Genomic DNA, 12727 nt, shown 5'->3' on the forward strand with positions numbered 1-12727 from the left:
AGATGCTACACTGAAGAGCAAAAAACTCCTCCATTTTACCAAGCAGACTTCATCAATATTATTTCAGGCTTCTGCTTGAAAAGATATATTGCTAATATCCATTTGGGCAATGACAAGCCCAAGATGCCCACCAAAGCACAAATGACAGGAGTACAAACATACCTTTGATTTTCCATAGATGAAGCCAGAGAAGTCATAATTCAGGACACCTCGTTATTCACTTAATTATTCATTTTGTTTATTTACAGTAGAGACATTACACATAATATGGTGTAAATCCCCAGCATCCTCAAACACCAGATGCTGTTTTTTCTCTGCAGTCCCAAAAGGAAAAACCAAGGCATCACTGTGAGAATTAACAAAAAAGCCCAATTAAATTCTTTGCCAGAATGTTAATTTCCCAAAGATAAAAGCTGCAAATTAATAAAAAGCTTCTGGTCACCTCCCTGATCAATTCTGCTCACATTAGGAATTACAATAATTCACGTTTAAAATGGAAGATATCAGGTAAGCAAAGCAATTAGAAGAAAAAAATTGTTTTAAAATTGCAAATATGTAATGCCTCACCATTTTCTCAAGTACAGATCATCAGGAAGAGCTGCTAAGGACATTCCTGTGTTCATTTGAGTATTGTTACCACATCCTTCCTCAGTTTTCATTCCTCATTGAACAATCCCAGCTTATTAGTCAGTTGTTCTGCAATTGGTGTCCACAATACAGTTCTTGGGGCTCTTGCTAGAGGATCTCCATCTTCAGGCAGTTGTTGCAATCAGATGTATTGACAGATGCCCATTTACCACTTTCCGGAGCATGTATATTCAAGCTTGGGAAGGAACACACAAGAAAAAGAAACATAACTGAGCCTAGAAGAGTTTTCTTGTTAGAAAATCTAATTCTACTGCGTTGCTCAGCATTGCTGGAGGCCAGAAAGCTCAATGTCATTTTCTGCCTACCCTGACTTTTAAAGCAAGCTAAAGATGTCTCAGATATCACTCACTTTTGTGGAGGGTCAAGGGTGATGTCATCCACACAAACACTGAAGGCTGTTTTCCCATCTAGGTCCACAGAAATTGGCTGGAGCTGTGGCCACCTCTGGACCCAGCTGCTCCCTGATGTTTCCCTGGTTCCAGGAAAGCCCTAGCAGTCACTGTGTATTGAATGGAGAGAAGGCTCATGCTGCTATTCCATGCCCAGAGCAAACATTAAATTTTTTAGGCCCCCCAAAAAATCAGGCATCTTCCAATTAGATTTTCGTTCAATTTTGAGAGATTATTATTACATGCGCATTTCTTAAAAGGTTTTGACAGGGCACTGCTCATTTTTTTCTATCAGAGTCCCACAGGCAGACTCACATTAAACACTTCTAGTTCATGCGTGGGACCAAATCAGTGCTTTCATTATCAAGGAGCAACACATCTTAAGTTGCAACCAGACGGCTCTCGAGCAATTATGCACATACATTAACTGGCACAAGGAGGTGAAACATCAAACATAGCTTGCCAACCCGCTGTTGCCCATGTGATTTCCCTGGTAATACCAGAGACTGCTTCACAGAGTTGAAACATTTAGATTTTCTGTTGATTAATTCAGGAAGGGGTTTTGCTAAACAAGCAAAAAGCTCAGCATTCAGCTAACTGAATATAAGTAAAACTGGTCAGAAAACAGTGGAGTCGGAGGTTATCTCAGCAGGAAGAGGGATGGATTGGATATGTGGATGTTTCTTAAAGGTAGAGACACCTTCCAGATGTGTTTGTGGAGTACTTTGATAATGGAATCCTGCGTGAGGATAGATGCTGCTGCAGTGACTGTTGAAGTAGTGACCATGAGAACTGAAAGGAAATAAAAGCTCTTATAGTGAACTGCATGCAGTTTACAGCACAGATGCCGTAAAAGTCATAAAAATACAAAGTTGAAGATAACCCTACCCCTATCTTGCTGGAAAGTGAATAAAACACATTTTATACTATACAGTACCAGCATAGTGTTAGATTAACTGTTACGCTCTGAAAAGTGACTATAAAATGATATTGCAGTTTCTTGTTTATTGGGCACCAATGATTTTTTGATCCAATATATTTTGTAAGTAAAAAAATATATAAATGTTTTGTGTAGCTGCAAAACTTCCAAGAACTGTAATTAGATTACTGTTCTCATGCTCTATCATCAGAATTCAGGATTATGTGGACAAAATAAAAGCTTTGCTGACACCTCTGATTCCACAGGCTACAGGTGAGATATTAAAAATGTGCAGGGTATCGCTCTGCAGTGGAGCACAACACAGAGACCTCCACGGTCAGAAACAGATGAACTAGCTCAGATATCGAAAGGAGCTTAGCTTCAGCTACTTTTCACTGACATAAATTATCTCATGCATCGCTGTACGTACTGTGCCAAGCCCCAAGGCATTCAGCAACACGTGGAATGTAACCTCAGTGAAGAATGCTGCTCATTTTCAGAGACACTTCTGAAAATCCCTTCACTGATCCCCTCACGTTCATATTGTCTTGGAATTAAGTGAAACGGATTACAAAAAAACCATACGCAGAATCGTCTACCTGGACTTCAGTAAGGCCTTAGACACGGTGGTGACAGAACAAGGGGAAATAGCTCCAAATGAAAGCAGGGGAGATTAAGATTGGATATAAGGAAGTTTTGTTGTTGGTTTTTTTGTTTGTTTGTTTTTATAATAAGGGCAGTAAAGCACTGGAACAGGTTGCCCAGGGAAGTGGTGGTGCCTAATCCCTTGAGACAGATGCAGTCAGGCTGGATGGGGCTCTGAGCAACCAGATCTAGCTGCAGGTGTCCCTGTACACTGCAGGGGAGTTGGACTAGATGACATCTAAGGGTCCCTCCCAACTCAAATAATTCTTTTACAACCACGCATATGGAATAAAAATGTATATTAAAGTAATAAAAATGTAAAGAAATACTAATTTAACTCACTTTGTATGAAAACCGTACTTCTATTTGTTTCTGTACTTCCCCCAATTATTTAAATGCACTTCTAGTGTTCATAGTATTTTTCAAGGTTTCCTACTCATATGCTCTGGTCAGTGTGACAGAACACTGCAGTCTTGGCTTCATTTGCTTCTGGACCCATTCCAGTTCTGTTCTTCAAAACAACGTCCTAAGTCCCCATCAGCATTTCTGCTGTACAGTCAGCAAGACCGTTTAAAGATGGTAAGCTATCTTTTTTGTGTATAACAACTTCATTAACAGAAGTCTAGATTTTGTTATATTTAAACTAAATTCATGCCGTTGCAAAGTAAATTGCAAAGGAAGCAGGGAGGAATTTGAAGTTGTTCATTTGCAGCAGGAAGATACAGTCTCTGGGGAAAAAAATATATACCAAAATACAAGCTGCTTAACTTGGCTTCAGATTCTCCTTCAGGAGAATTTTTAGGTAGACTTCCCAGGGAAATACATTCAAAGGGTCCTTGTATTAACAGAGATTTTATCTCCTGGAAATCTTCACTTTTTCATGTAATAACAGGATGTCACATCTACAACCATTGTGTAACAGAAAGAGCGAAGAAAACCTCTACAGTGAGAGATGGGAGATAGGCACTTCAATTATTGTTACCCACTTTGGAAGAAGTAATACTTCCTGGAATCCGAGATACTCTGTAGAGGCCCTCAGAGAAGTCCACAGCTTTAAACACAGACAAAGTCACAGAAAAATAACCATGGCTGTGATCTTCATTTGCTCACTTTTACACCATCTGAGAAATATAAATGGATGTTCAAAACAACAGAAGTTATGTTTACACTCATTCTAAAATGCCTTTGCAGTGTGAGAATGACACAAAAGGCCTAAATGTAAATAAGAACTGCAGACTGTGTGAGAGATAATACAATACTCAGGTAATAAGGAATCAAAGGATGGCACTGTATGTGTCAATCAACACATTCGGGTCTTGTTAAATAAATTTGATACAATTTTCATATGAAATTACAAGTCCGTATGTCAGTGCAGCTCTGATATGACAGCCACTGTGAGGCACTGGGCTCAGCATTAAACAACATTTGGATTTTGAAATTACTTTATAAAAGCAACACAACGAATTCTTAAGGGATTCAAGTGCCTCACAAAGCTCATTTATGAGAAATCCTTACTGCATGTATGCGCTCAATCATTTACTGTGTTCTGCAGTTCTGTTTTCTCGAAAATGAGTTCTGTGATCTTTCTTCATTAATATCATATTCTTTAATGACTGTGTTAGTTCATTAGTTAGTCTTATTTTTTAAACCACATTCAAACACTCGATGCAATTTACAAACCACATCAGGCACATCTTTGTGAGATACAGGAAAATATATATCTATATTTTTTCAGTTAACTAAACAGAGGTTTTGAAGTATAAACTAATGGAAGGATTTGTTCACCCCTTCTACATGCAAGTACATCCTTGGATCTCTCCAACTTTGATGCCACAGTCCTTGTCAAGAGCTACAGCTCTGCTGAAAGTGCTAGAGAAGTCATTTAAAAGCCAGCAGGCGTAAGGGAGAGCAAAGTTGCTACTGAAGAATCTCGTCTCTCAGCTTAAGACTGTGGCACACTACTAATTAGCAGTTAAGATCTAATCGCATTCGCACACTTCCTAGCTAAAAAAAAACTGTACAAGAACAGCAAATCTCTATAGAAGATCATACACACCCTACTATAGCCTTTGGCTATTATGACAGCCTAAACTTTCTTTCTTCAACAACAACTAGAAGGGTCCAGTTCCTCCTGGCATTGGTCTGCTTTATCTGCTTTTACAGGAACTGCCATCTCTGAGACAGGCAGTGCACCCTGCAGCCATCCCCACCCAGCAGCCCTGGATGCTGGGGCAGCACGAGGGCACTGAGCAGGGCAGCGTCCTCAACTGTGTGCTCTCCCCCATTGGCACAGCTGGAAACAGGCTACTGAATTAGATCGACTGCGGACCTGACCCTACAGAGCATTTCTTATCCAGCGGGACTAAGCTGCCTGATTTCTTTATGTCCTTTGGCCTATATACACCACATCTAAGTTTATTTTAGTTCCGCACTGTAGCTAGAGAACTGCTACAGTAAACTGCAATAATGAATCACTGAAGTAGAGAACCAGCACCTAATAAGTTTCAGTATTAAATGATTTTTAAAAAAAATTTTAAATAAATCCACATGACTCACTTTTCTTAAGCTCCAGTAAATTTAGGTGATTTGCTAAGTTTAGAAACCTACAGCTGCTCTCACGGGTTGTCATGAATGGAGAAAATAATCTCTCCAAGAAGCAGTCTCTGCCTGATCACAATACACCCAGGCTGTGGCCCTGCAACAAAACAGCCTGACAAGGCCATAGAGGGTGCTGTGAGGGCTCTCAGCAGGTGCTGAGCACTGCTTCAGCCTCAGAGCAGCACCACTGTGCCAGCACAGCAGAGCTCAGGACCCGAGCCATGCTCCAAGGCAGCATCCTGCATGATACTGACCTGCAGGGAACAGATGCACCAGTTGTCAAGGACCAACCTAAGGATCTCTGCACCATCTCTGCACCAGAGCTCTCAGTGAGCTCTGGAAGCAACACTGACACTGTAAGGAGTGACAGATTCTGGAAGCCAACAGTTAGCTGCCTCAATAGTTCTGCAGATTGCAAGAGTCATCTTCCTATTCACATGCAGGTGCTTAAATAAGTGGGAAAAAAATATATCACTTTCCTTTTTATTTGTTATTGTTACATGTATATTATTACCAAGTTACAAAAGTATTTTATGATATAAAGTTACATGATGTATGAATGAAGATAATGGAAAAAAAATGAACTCAAACTGGTTCCTAATGCCATTTCTGAATTAGCTGTACTTCCATTTCACTACTGAATTGAAAAGTTATTGTTATGAAAGCTATAGAACATAAAAAGGGAAATATCATTATGCCACTACATAAAGCCACAGTTATTTCCTCAATTTCAGTAACCAGTAGAGTTCTGATCATCTGAAAAAGATTATGGAAGGACTGAAGAAATACTAAGAAAAGAGAAAGTGTGATTCAAGATGAAATCACCTGTGTAATACAGGATATAACAGCAATGAGTTGTAAATCTCTTACTGCTGGACACACAGCATGCTGGAGACGCATCACTCTGTGTGCCTCTTGCTGTATGGTTAATCATTGTTACTGCCAAATAAGGCTGGGCATTGAGACAGGTGGATTTCAGGTCCATCCTGTACAACAGATACAACCTTCTGGCACTCAGCTTAACCTTCAGGATTCTGCTTTAGGTGGTGAAATCTTCAGGCTCTGTCTAGATGGGGCTTCTGTATACTATAATCTGCACTGTTCTGCAGTTAGACTTACTGGGACAACTTTGGGGCAGTATTAACATCTCCAGTAAATGCTGTTCATTTTCAAACACTAACTATGGAAAAAGACCAAACAAACCCCCACCACCATAGAAGCCTTCTCTCTCCCTCCCCCAACTCAATTAATTCAGATGAAGAGTACCTCAGAGAAAAGAGGGCTTTAAACATGCTGCTAATACATTTGCTAGTTATCAGGTGGTGACAGATGGGGCAATGGAGACTTAAAATCTACAACACTATCAAAATACAGAATTTGAAGTTCTCCATCTGATGCCTTCTGAGACAGCTAAACGTATCCATGTGCTGATGCTCCAACAGAGTGGGTGAGCAGAACTCCAACTGACGTGTTATTTGTATTCTTTTAACACTAGAATTTCATGTTACTAACTCTCAAAATTGTCCTTTGCCAGGAAATATGTGGCACTTACAAAATCAGTACAATGTTTAACTATGACATGATTCCACAGCATCTGTTACATCTCAATATGTCACTGAATATTTCACAATTATTTAACATCTATCACAGCTTCCTACTCCAAGAAAGACTAAGAATTTCAAAGTTCTCTCTTCTCTAGCATGAATGTTCTGCAGCCACTGAGGTTCTCTCAGTGCACTTATCTTAGGTCTTCTAATGAGGCTGCTCATCCCAAGAGGTACTGCTCTACCTGTCTGACTTCTCAAAGCTAGTTTGTAAGGCAGATTTATCTACACTCTTTGAAGTGTTCTTGTATTTAGTAAAGTCAATAGTTTCTTTAAGAAAAAAAAAATCACATATTCAATATTTTAACTTGGAATGTCTCTAACATCATTAGGTAACTAAACACAAACTTGACTGGATATTTTGCAGTGCACATAGCAGTACTCCTCCTTACTGTCAGTGAGGCTGAGATTTTCACTGCAGCACAGACAGCAAATAATCTTAAAGAGCAAACCCTTTCTGGCTAACCCTACATAGCAAATACCTCAGTGACAAAGCAGGTGATTGGTATTTTGACGGCACTGTTGTTGAGGCTCTTACAAAGTAAATTTGTGGGGTTTACTATGAACTGGAATCAGTCTGACTCACTAGATAAGGAATTCTCAGCATATGTTTTGTCTGAAGCTGTTGAATAGAACCTGCCACAGAACCATTTTCCCTTGTCCAGAGGTCCACCTGCCGCAGGCAATCCCATGCCACCCTTCTGCCTGTCCCAGTCAGATGACAGCAGCAAGTCACTACCCTGCCTCCTTAACAATTCACATTGAAAAGAAGACTTATTTCTGATTCTGCACATTTCTATCTGACACCATGATGCTGGTTGCTAAACTGATCCCAAACTGAGTTTGGTCTACATCCAAAAGTTCACGGCTTGGGCAGAAGGAATGAAGCCATTGAACACAGCTCCACGAGGACACTGATGGCAGCAGCATTGTTTTTTTATTTTAAATTTAAAAAATAAAGAAATATCAGACATGCAGAATGGGATGCCTTCCTGATGGGATGGTTTTTCTGATAGCCAGATGGAGATTCTGGGCCCAGGAGATGAGCTCAGACCATCCCCTTTACAACAGCATATGTAGAGAAGAGCATTCACAGACCTAAAGCTTTTTTCCTTTACTCCAGTACAGCTGCAAGATGTTTTGGCATCTCTTTGCCATGTTGAAAAGGGAACATCGTTACATGGAGCATCACAACCCCTTTCTCCTACAACGCCATAAAGGCTCAGCAAACTGGACCAATACACGGGAAGTGGAGAATAAGGGATTCACTTCAGAACTACTCTACGCTTTGAGCACAGAGGTTAACACATGTGCAACCTATATGGGCTCTTTCAAAATTCATCACTAATTTTAAATTTTTTGCAAGACAAAGAATCAGATATGTGTCCTTAAAGAACTGTGATTAAAATAACTTGTTTAGTCACATTTATTGCCAGAAAATGGTGCACTGTATTTGCTCATATTGTTACAGGCAGTCAGCACACAAAGAGTTATAAAAACAAGTCTTTTTTTTTTTTCCATGAGGGTAGCTTTCCATTCAGAGAACAGTGTTAAGTACTCAAAGCAGGAACGCAGCTATAACTCATACTAATTTTAAGATGGCATTTCACTGCCAGAGAGTGTAAAACTGATGAGATAGTAAATGAGAGTCGTGCCAAAGCTTTTCTTTGAACTGTGACATTTTGCGTGTCAGTTAGTTACTGAATATGACTTATCAGCCACCACCCACCCAGCTGATTAAAGATAGAAGACACAGTAACACTGCCACAGACCTAAGGTACTAAGTCTTATTTTGGGAACCTCATAAGGACACATTGAATATTCGATGATGTAATGCATGTACTTACTTCCGGATTCTTCTGATTACGGAGTATATACAGGAAACGTTCATTTTCTGATATGACAGGAATAAAAAGGAAACAAAATATTCCAGTGAGGAAAGTCTTGATGTTTGGCTCAGCCCTCTGAACTCTTTCAATCAAAGCTGTCCTGATTTTCAATATACTACATTGCAAGCTACCAGGGATATCAGGTTGCCCAAAGACCACAGTTCAACAACTGCTCATTCCATCAATGAAATCATTCAAGTTGTTTACAAGGAAATAACACATAACTAAATTCCAAGAGCTTTAGTGAATTACAGAAGTTCAAGGAGAACAAAGCAAATACATTTTGAAATTATGGTTATTTAATTTATTTGCTTTAAATGGCAGCAATAAGCTAAGCACACAAAGCATCCACGCAAAAATAATTTGAGCAGATTACCACTCATTTGAAAACTCAAATGTAAATATTCTTTTCACAGGTGTTTTTTAACAAGCAAATCCTGCTTGTTGAGTAGCAGGCATCAGAAAAGAAGACAAAGTCAACACAAAACAAAGCTAATATGCTCTTAAACTTGAAAAAGACAGTGTAACAGTAAAACCTGAAGGCTCACCTTTGTGCTGCTCCACAGGACGTATCAGAAAATACTGAATTCAGTTTTCCATTCATAGAGGTTCAGACCCAATTTGGATCCAAGATTCTGCCATATGGCTGTCATCAAACTAAACTTTTTTTCTTGAGCTTCTATTATTGCTGCTGGAAGCATTACAAGTAAGAAAGTAACCCATTGGTGAGTGTATATTCCCTTTTAAGTAACCCTGGTGTTAAAGCTGGTGAGCTATGCTGATCACAGCTCTACCAGTCCTTTTCTATTGACCAAAAAGGAAGCTGTTACATCAGCAATAGAATACATACAAAAATGAAAATCACCTTTCATCCAATCCTTGGGTAGCTGCTGTTTTTATTTCCCAAATCATTAGCGAGAATAACCTCCCACTTCACCCACCCTACTAAATGTCATTCCTAATTTTATCAATTTGCAGTGATAGCTGAAGTGTTCTGCAGTTTGCTAATCAAACTCTGATAAACACTGTCTGGTAATTAGCTTTTATTCAGCTGTTCAGCAGAGACTGCATCACCTGAGCCTACTCAGTTCCACTCAGCTGTGGTCACCTACGATTTCTACAAGTCCTCATGGGAGAGGAAACCAGAGTGCATAAGAACAGAACCTCTATAAAAAATTCATGTTTAAAAACAAAGAAAAGCTTTGCAAAATGCTAACATTTCATTTCACTGACTATTTTCTAGTCTCAATAATTCAAGTTCTCACTAACTTCTAAAGTCTCTGAGAAAATCAGGATTAAGAGTATATAAAAGTAAAGGAAATAGAGGGCGCTTTCCTCTTGGAAGTTCCTTGCTACAAATACAAGACATATATATCTTAGAAAGAAAAGTACACAGATACCTTTCTGTCTGTAGTAATCTTCAACAGAAGGTTATTGATATTCAGTCAATAAACTGCAGATATTGTCAGATATTTACACAGAAAACCACAGTTAGCTTAGCAATACTAACAAGACATCACAGACGTTTAATGGCCAAATGGAAGCTAGTACTGAAAACGAGATTTCCGTAAGATAGAAACTTCACATCAGTTGCTAATCTAAATCAGTAATTAGTTTGAAATAAATAAAATGATACTGCATGGAATTAGTGTTTAAGACAGGTGTAGGGGCTGGACACCTGAGTCAGCAGACTGAAGTACTCTGACCAAAAAAGTGTAGTGTAAGTAATAGCACAGCAACCCACTGTGCACTTTTTTCATGAATGCGTCTAGACCTGTAGCAACTGTCCCTGTGGGAGAATAATTTAATCTTCTGTGTCTCAGCAGAGACTGTGATGATATTGCTAATTAACATCCATGATGATGATTCTCTTATGAAAACATTCATCTATTGGGAAATAGCATTTCTAAGGTTAACTCTCTATCTATTAGCAAGTCTTTCCATCACCTTTCAAAGGTAACACCATTTTTCTTGTGATGATTAGCAGAGAAAGCACGCTATTTGAGTTACAACTCAGTTCAACTAATGGATACCTGGTTCTTGAGCACAGAATCAGAAATATCTGCTCATATATTCAGTGCCTCCAATTTCATCCCATTATTTATGTGCTATCTGCCTTGGACTTAAAGAAGATTTCACTTTTCAGTTATGGTACAAATATGAAATTGGAACAGAAAACATAGGTGTTATTTATAAACAATTTGCCCATTTATTATATTTTGGAATGCCTCACTAAAGTTAGGAAGATGTTGAAGATTTCTCTTTTGAGTTAACAGTAGAACTGATACTCTTTTCTTCTTACTGATCATTATTATTGGTTTATTTATTTACAGTAGTATTAAGTGTGTGCTACAGTCTGTAAGTTCACACAAGGAGGGCTTTGCTCCTGCACAATTTCAGAAGGGATCTCTAATTCAAGCAACTTAACAAATGTCAAGAAAACAGGAATGGAGCAACAGAAAGAAACATATGATCAGAGATCAATGCCTATAATGAAATCTCTATCATCTATTACTACTAATATGAACACGCAAAGGCAGTAGGAAGTAAGGAATCACTGATAAAGTAAATTGAATAAGAGGATTTACCTCACTACAGCACTGCCTGGATGAGTGTATATAAAGTTACAGGAGGCAAGAACATCATCTCCATAAGCAGTAACCCAATGAAAGAGACGAGGAGGGAGGGAAGAAGGAAGGAAACGAAAGAGGGAAATGTAGATGTGTCCACAGCGATAAATGCTTCCTTTTTCTTCTCAACAATTGGAAAATTCCCTGATCCTGCTGAAGCACATACATTCAGATTCTTCACTAGAAGTCAGCTGTAGGCTTGAGTAGTATTTTCAGTCTGCCAGACTGAAGTTCATGAAGCAGACCAAGTTTTATTCTTAACTCAATTTAGAAAATTGTTTCAAAAGGAAATAACTAATTATTCACGTTCATTTTATCTTCTTTTCTTCTTATTTTTTTACTATATATACACAGTTCTCAATTGTTCAGAATTAAATCTGGTAGATAATTAACTAAAAGCTGTTAAATTAAAAAGAATTTGCAATATAAAGAGTGAATATGAAAGTGGAACCATAAAGGAAAGAAAAATATGCTATTAATTTTGAACAAACAAGCATTATCCACCATGACTTTAATGAGTTTCTACATGTGTGAGATATTCTGGTCAGTCAACAAAAGGCTGTTGAAAAATCAAATGAATACATTTCACAGTAACTGGAAATCAGAGTCAGTTCTTCTCTATCTGCTAAGTCAAAAAATACAGAGTTGCATTTCCTAACTAGGGTGATTGGGAATCAACCGAGTTTTCAAATATTTTAAGTATTCCATGCACACACACACATGTAAATTAATACACCCAACTTGTCAACAGTAAAGCTTCAAAGGCCGTTCTTCAGAGCTACACTTACAGTCAAAGTTCTTAAAATGCTGGTTGAAACAAATGAAGTTTCATTGATTTTTAAATAACTTGAGATCTAAAGTTTTCACTTTGTCTTTTCACCAGAGAGCATACTTCAGGCGAAGTACAATGGTGATACTTCATCTTGTCCGTGCTTCATTGCACATTCAAACTCTTTGAAGCTGATGCGCCCATCAGAATCCTGATCAACCTCTCTATAAGAGAAAAGAGATCTGTTTTTTAAAACCCAAAAGACATTATGTGAAACAGACGTACTTATTGTAGATATTCAACACCGACATTGTTTTGAAGAGCTCAACTCCTACACATTCAAATTCTATACAATGAACCGAAATACACTTTTTGCACAGCACATCTCATTTGAGGAGTTGGAAGATTTTGAAAAAGGAGTATCATTCTGTTTATTCCAGAGGAAGCAGAAGTGAATTACAAGATGGCAATTTGAATTCTACACATTTCGCATTTTTAGCACAAATTCAGCTCTTCCACATCCTCCCTAGTTCCCAAAATTCAGTTATCTGGGGTGGAGATCCTCAGAGTTCCACAATACAGCATAAAATCCAAGACTTTTGGGTCATAAGATACCATAAGCTTACATTTCAATTT

At 38.5% G+C, this 12727-nt stretch overlaps 1 protein-coding gene across 7 annotated transcripts in view; it reads right to left on the reverse strand.

The window, feature by feature from the left end:
• Positions 1-216: 216 nt before the first annotated feature.
• The window catches only part of EFCAB11 (EF-hand calcium binding domain 11), a 60386-nt gene continuing 47875 nt past the window's right edge, over positions 217-12727 (reverse strand). For 2 of the 7 annotated variants that reach the window (XM_015865374.3, XM_085549347.1), the window contains exon 6: positions 11802-12315. In XM_015865374.3, the coding sequence (XP_015720860.2) occupies positions 12216-12315 (100 nt within the window). In that variant the 3' untranslated portion in view covers positions 11802-12215. Of the gene's footprint in view, positions 824-997; positions 1148-11801; positions 12316-12727 lie in introns of those variants that run through there. The other 5 variants (XR_014946761.1, XR_014946760.1, XR_014946762.1 and 2 more) reach the window with 5 other exon arrangements.

Source organism: Coturnix japonica, chromosome 5 (assembly GCF_054131305.1).
Source record: "Coturnix japonica strain WE chromosome 5, WE-NBRP24, whole genome shotgun sequence".
Classification (NCBI taxonomy): domain Eukaryota; kingdom Metazoa; phylum Chordata; class Aves; order Galliformes; family Phasianidae; genus Coturnix; species Coturnix japonica.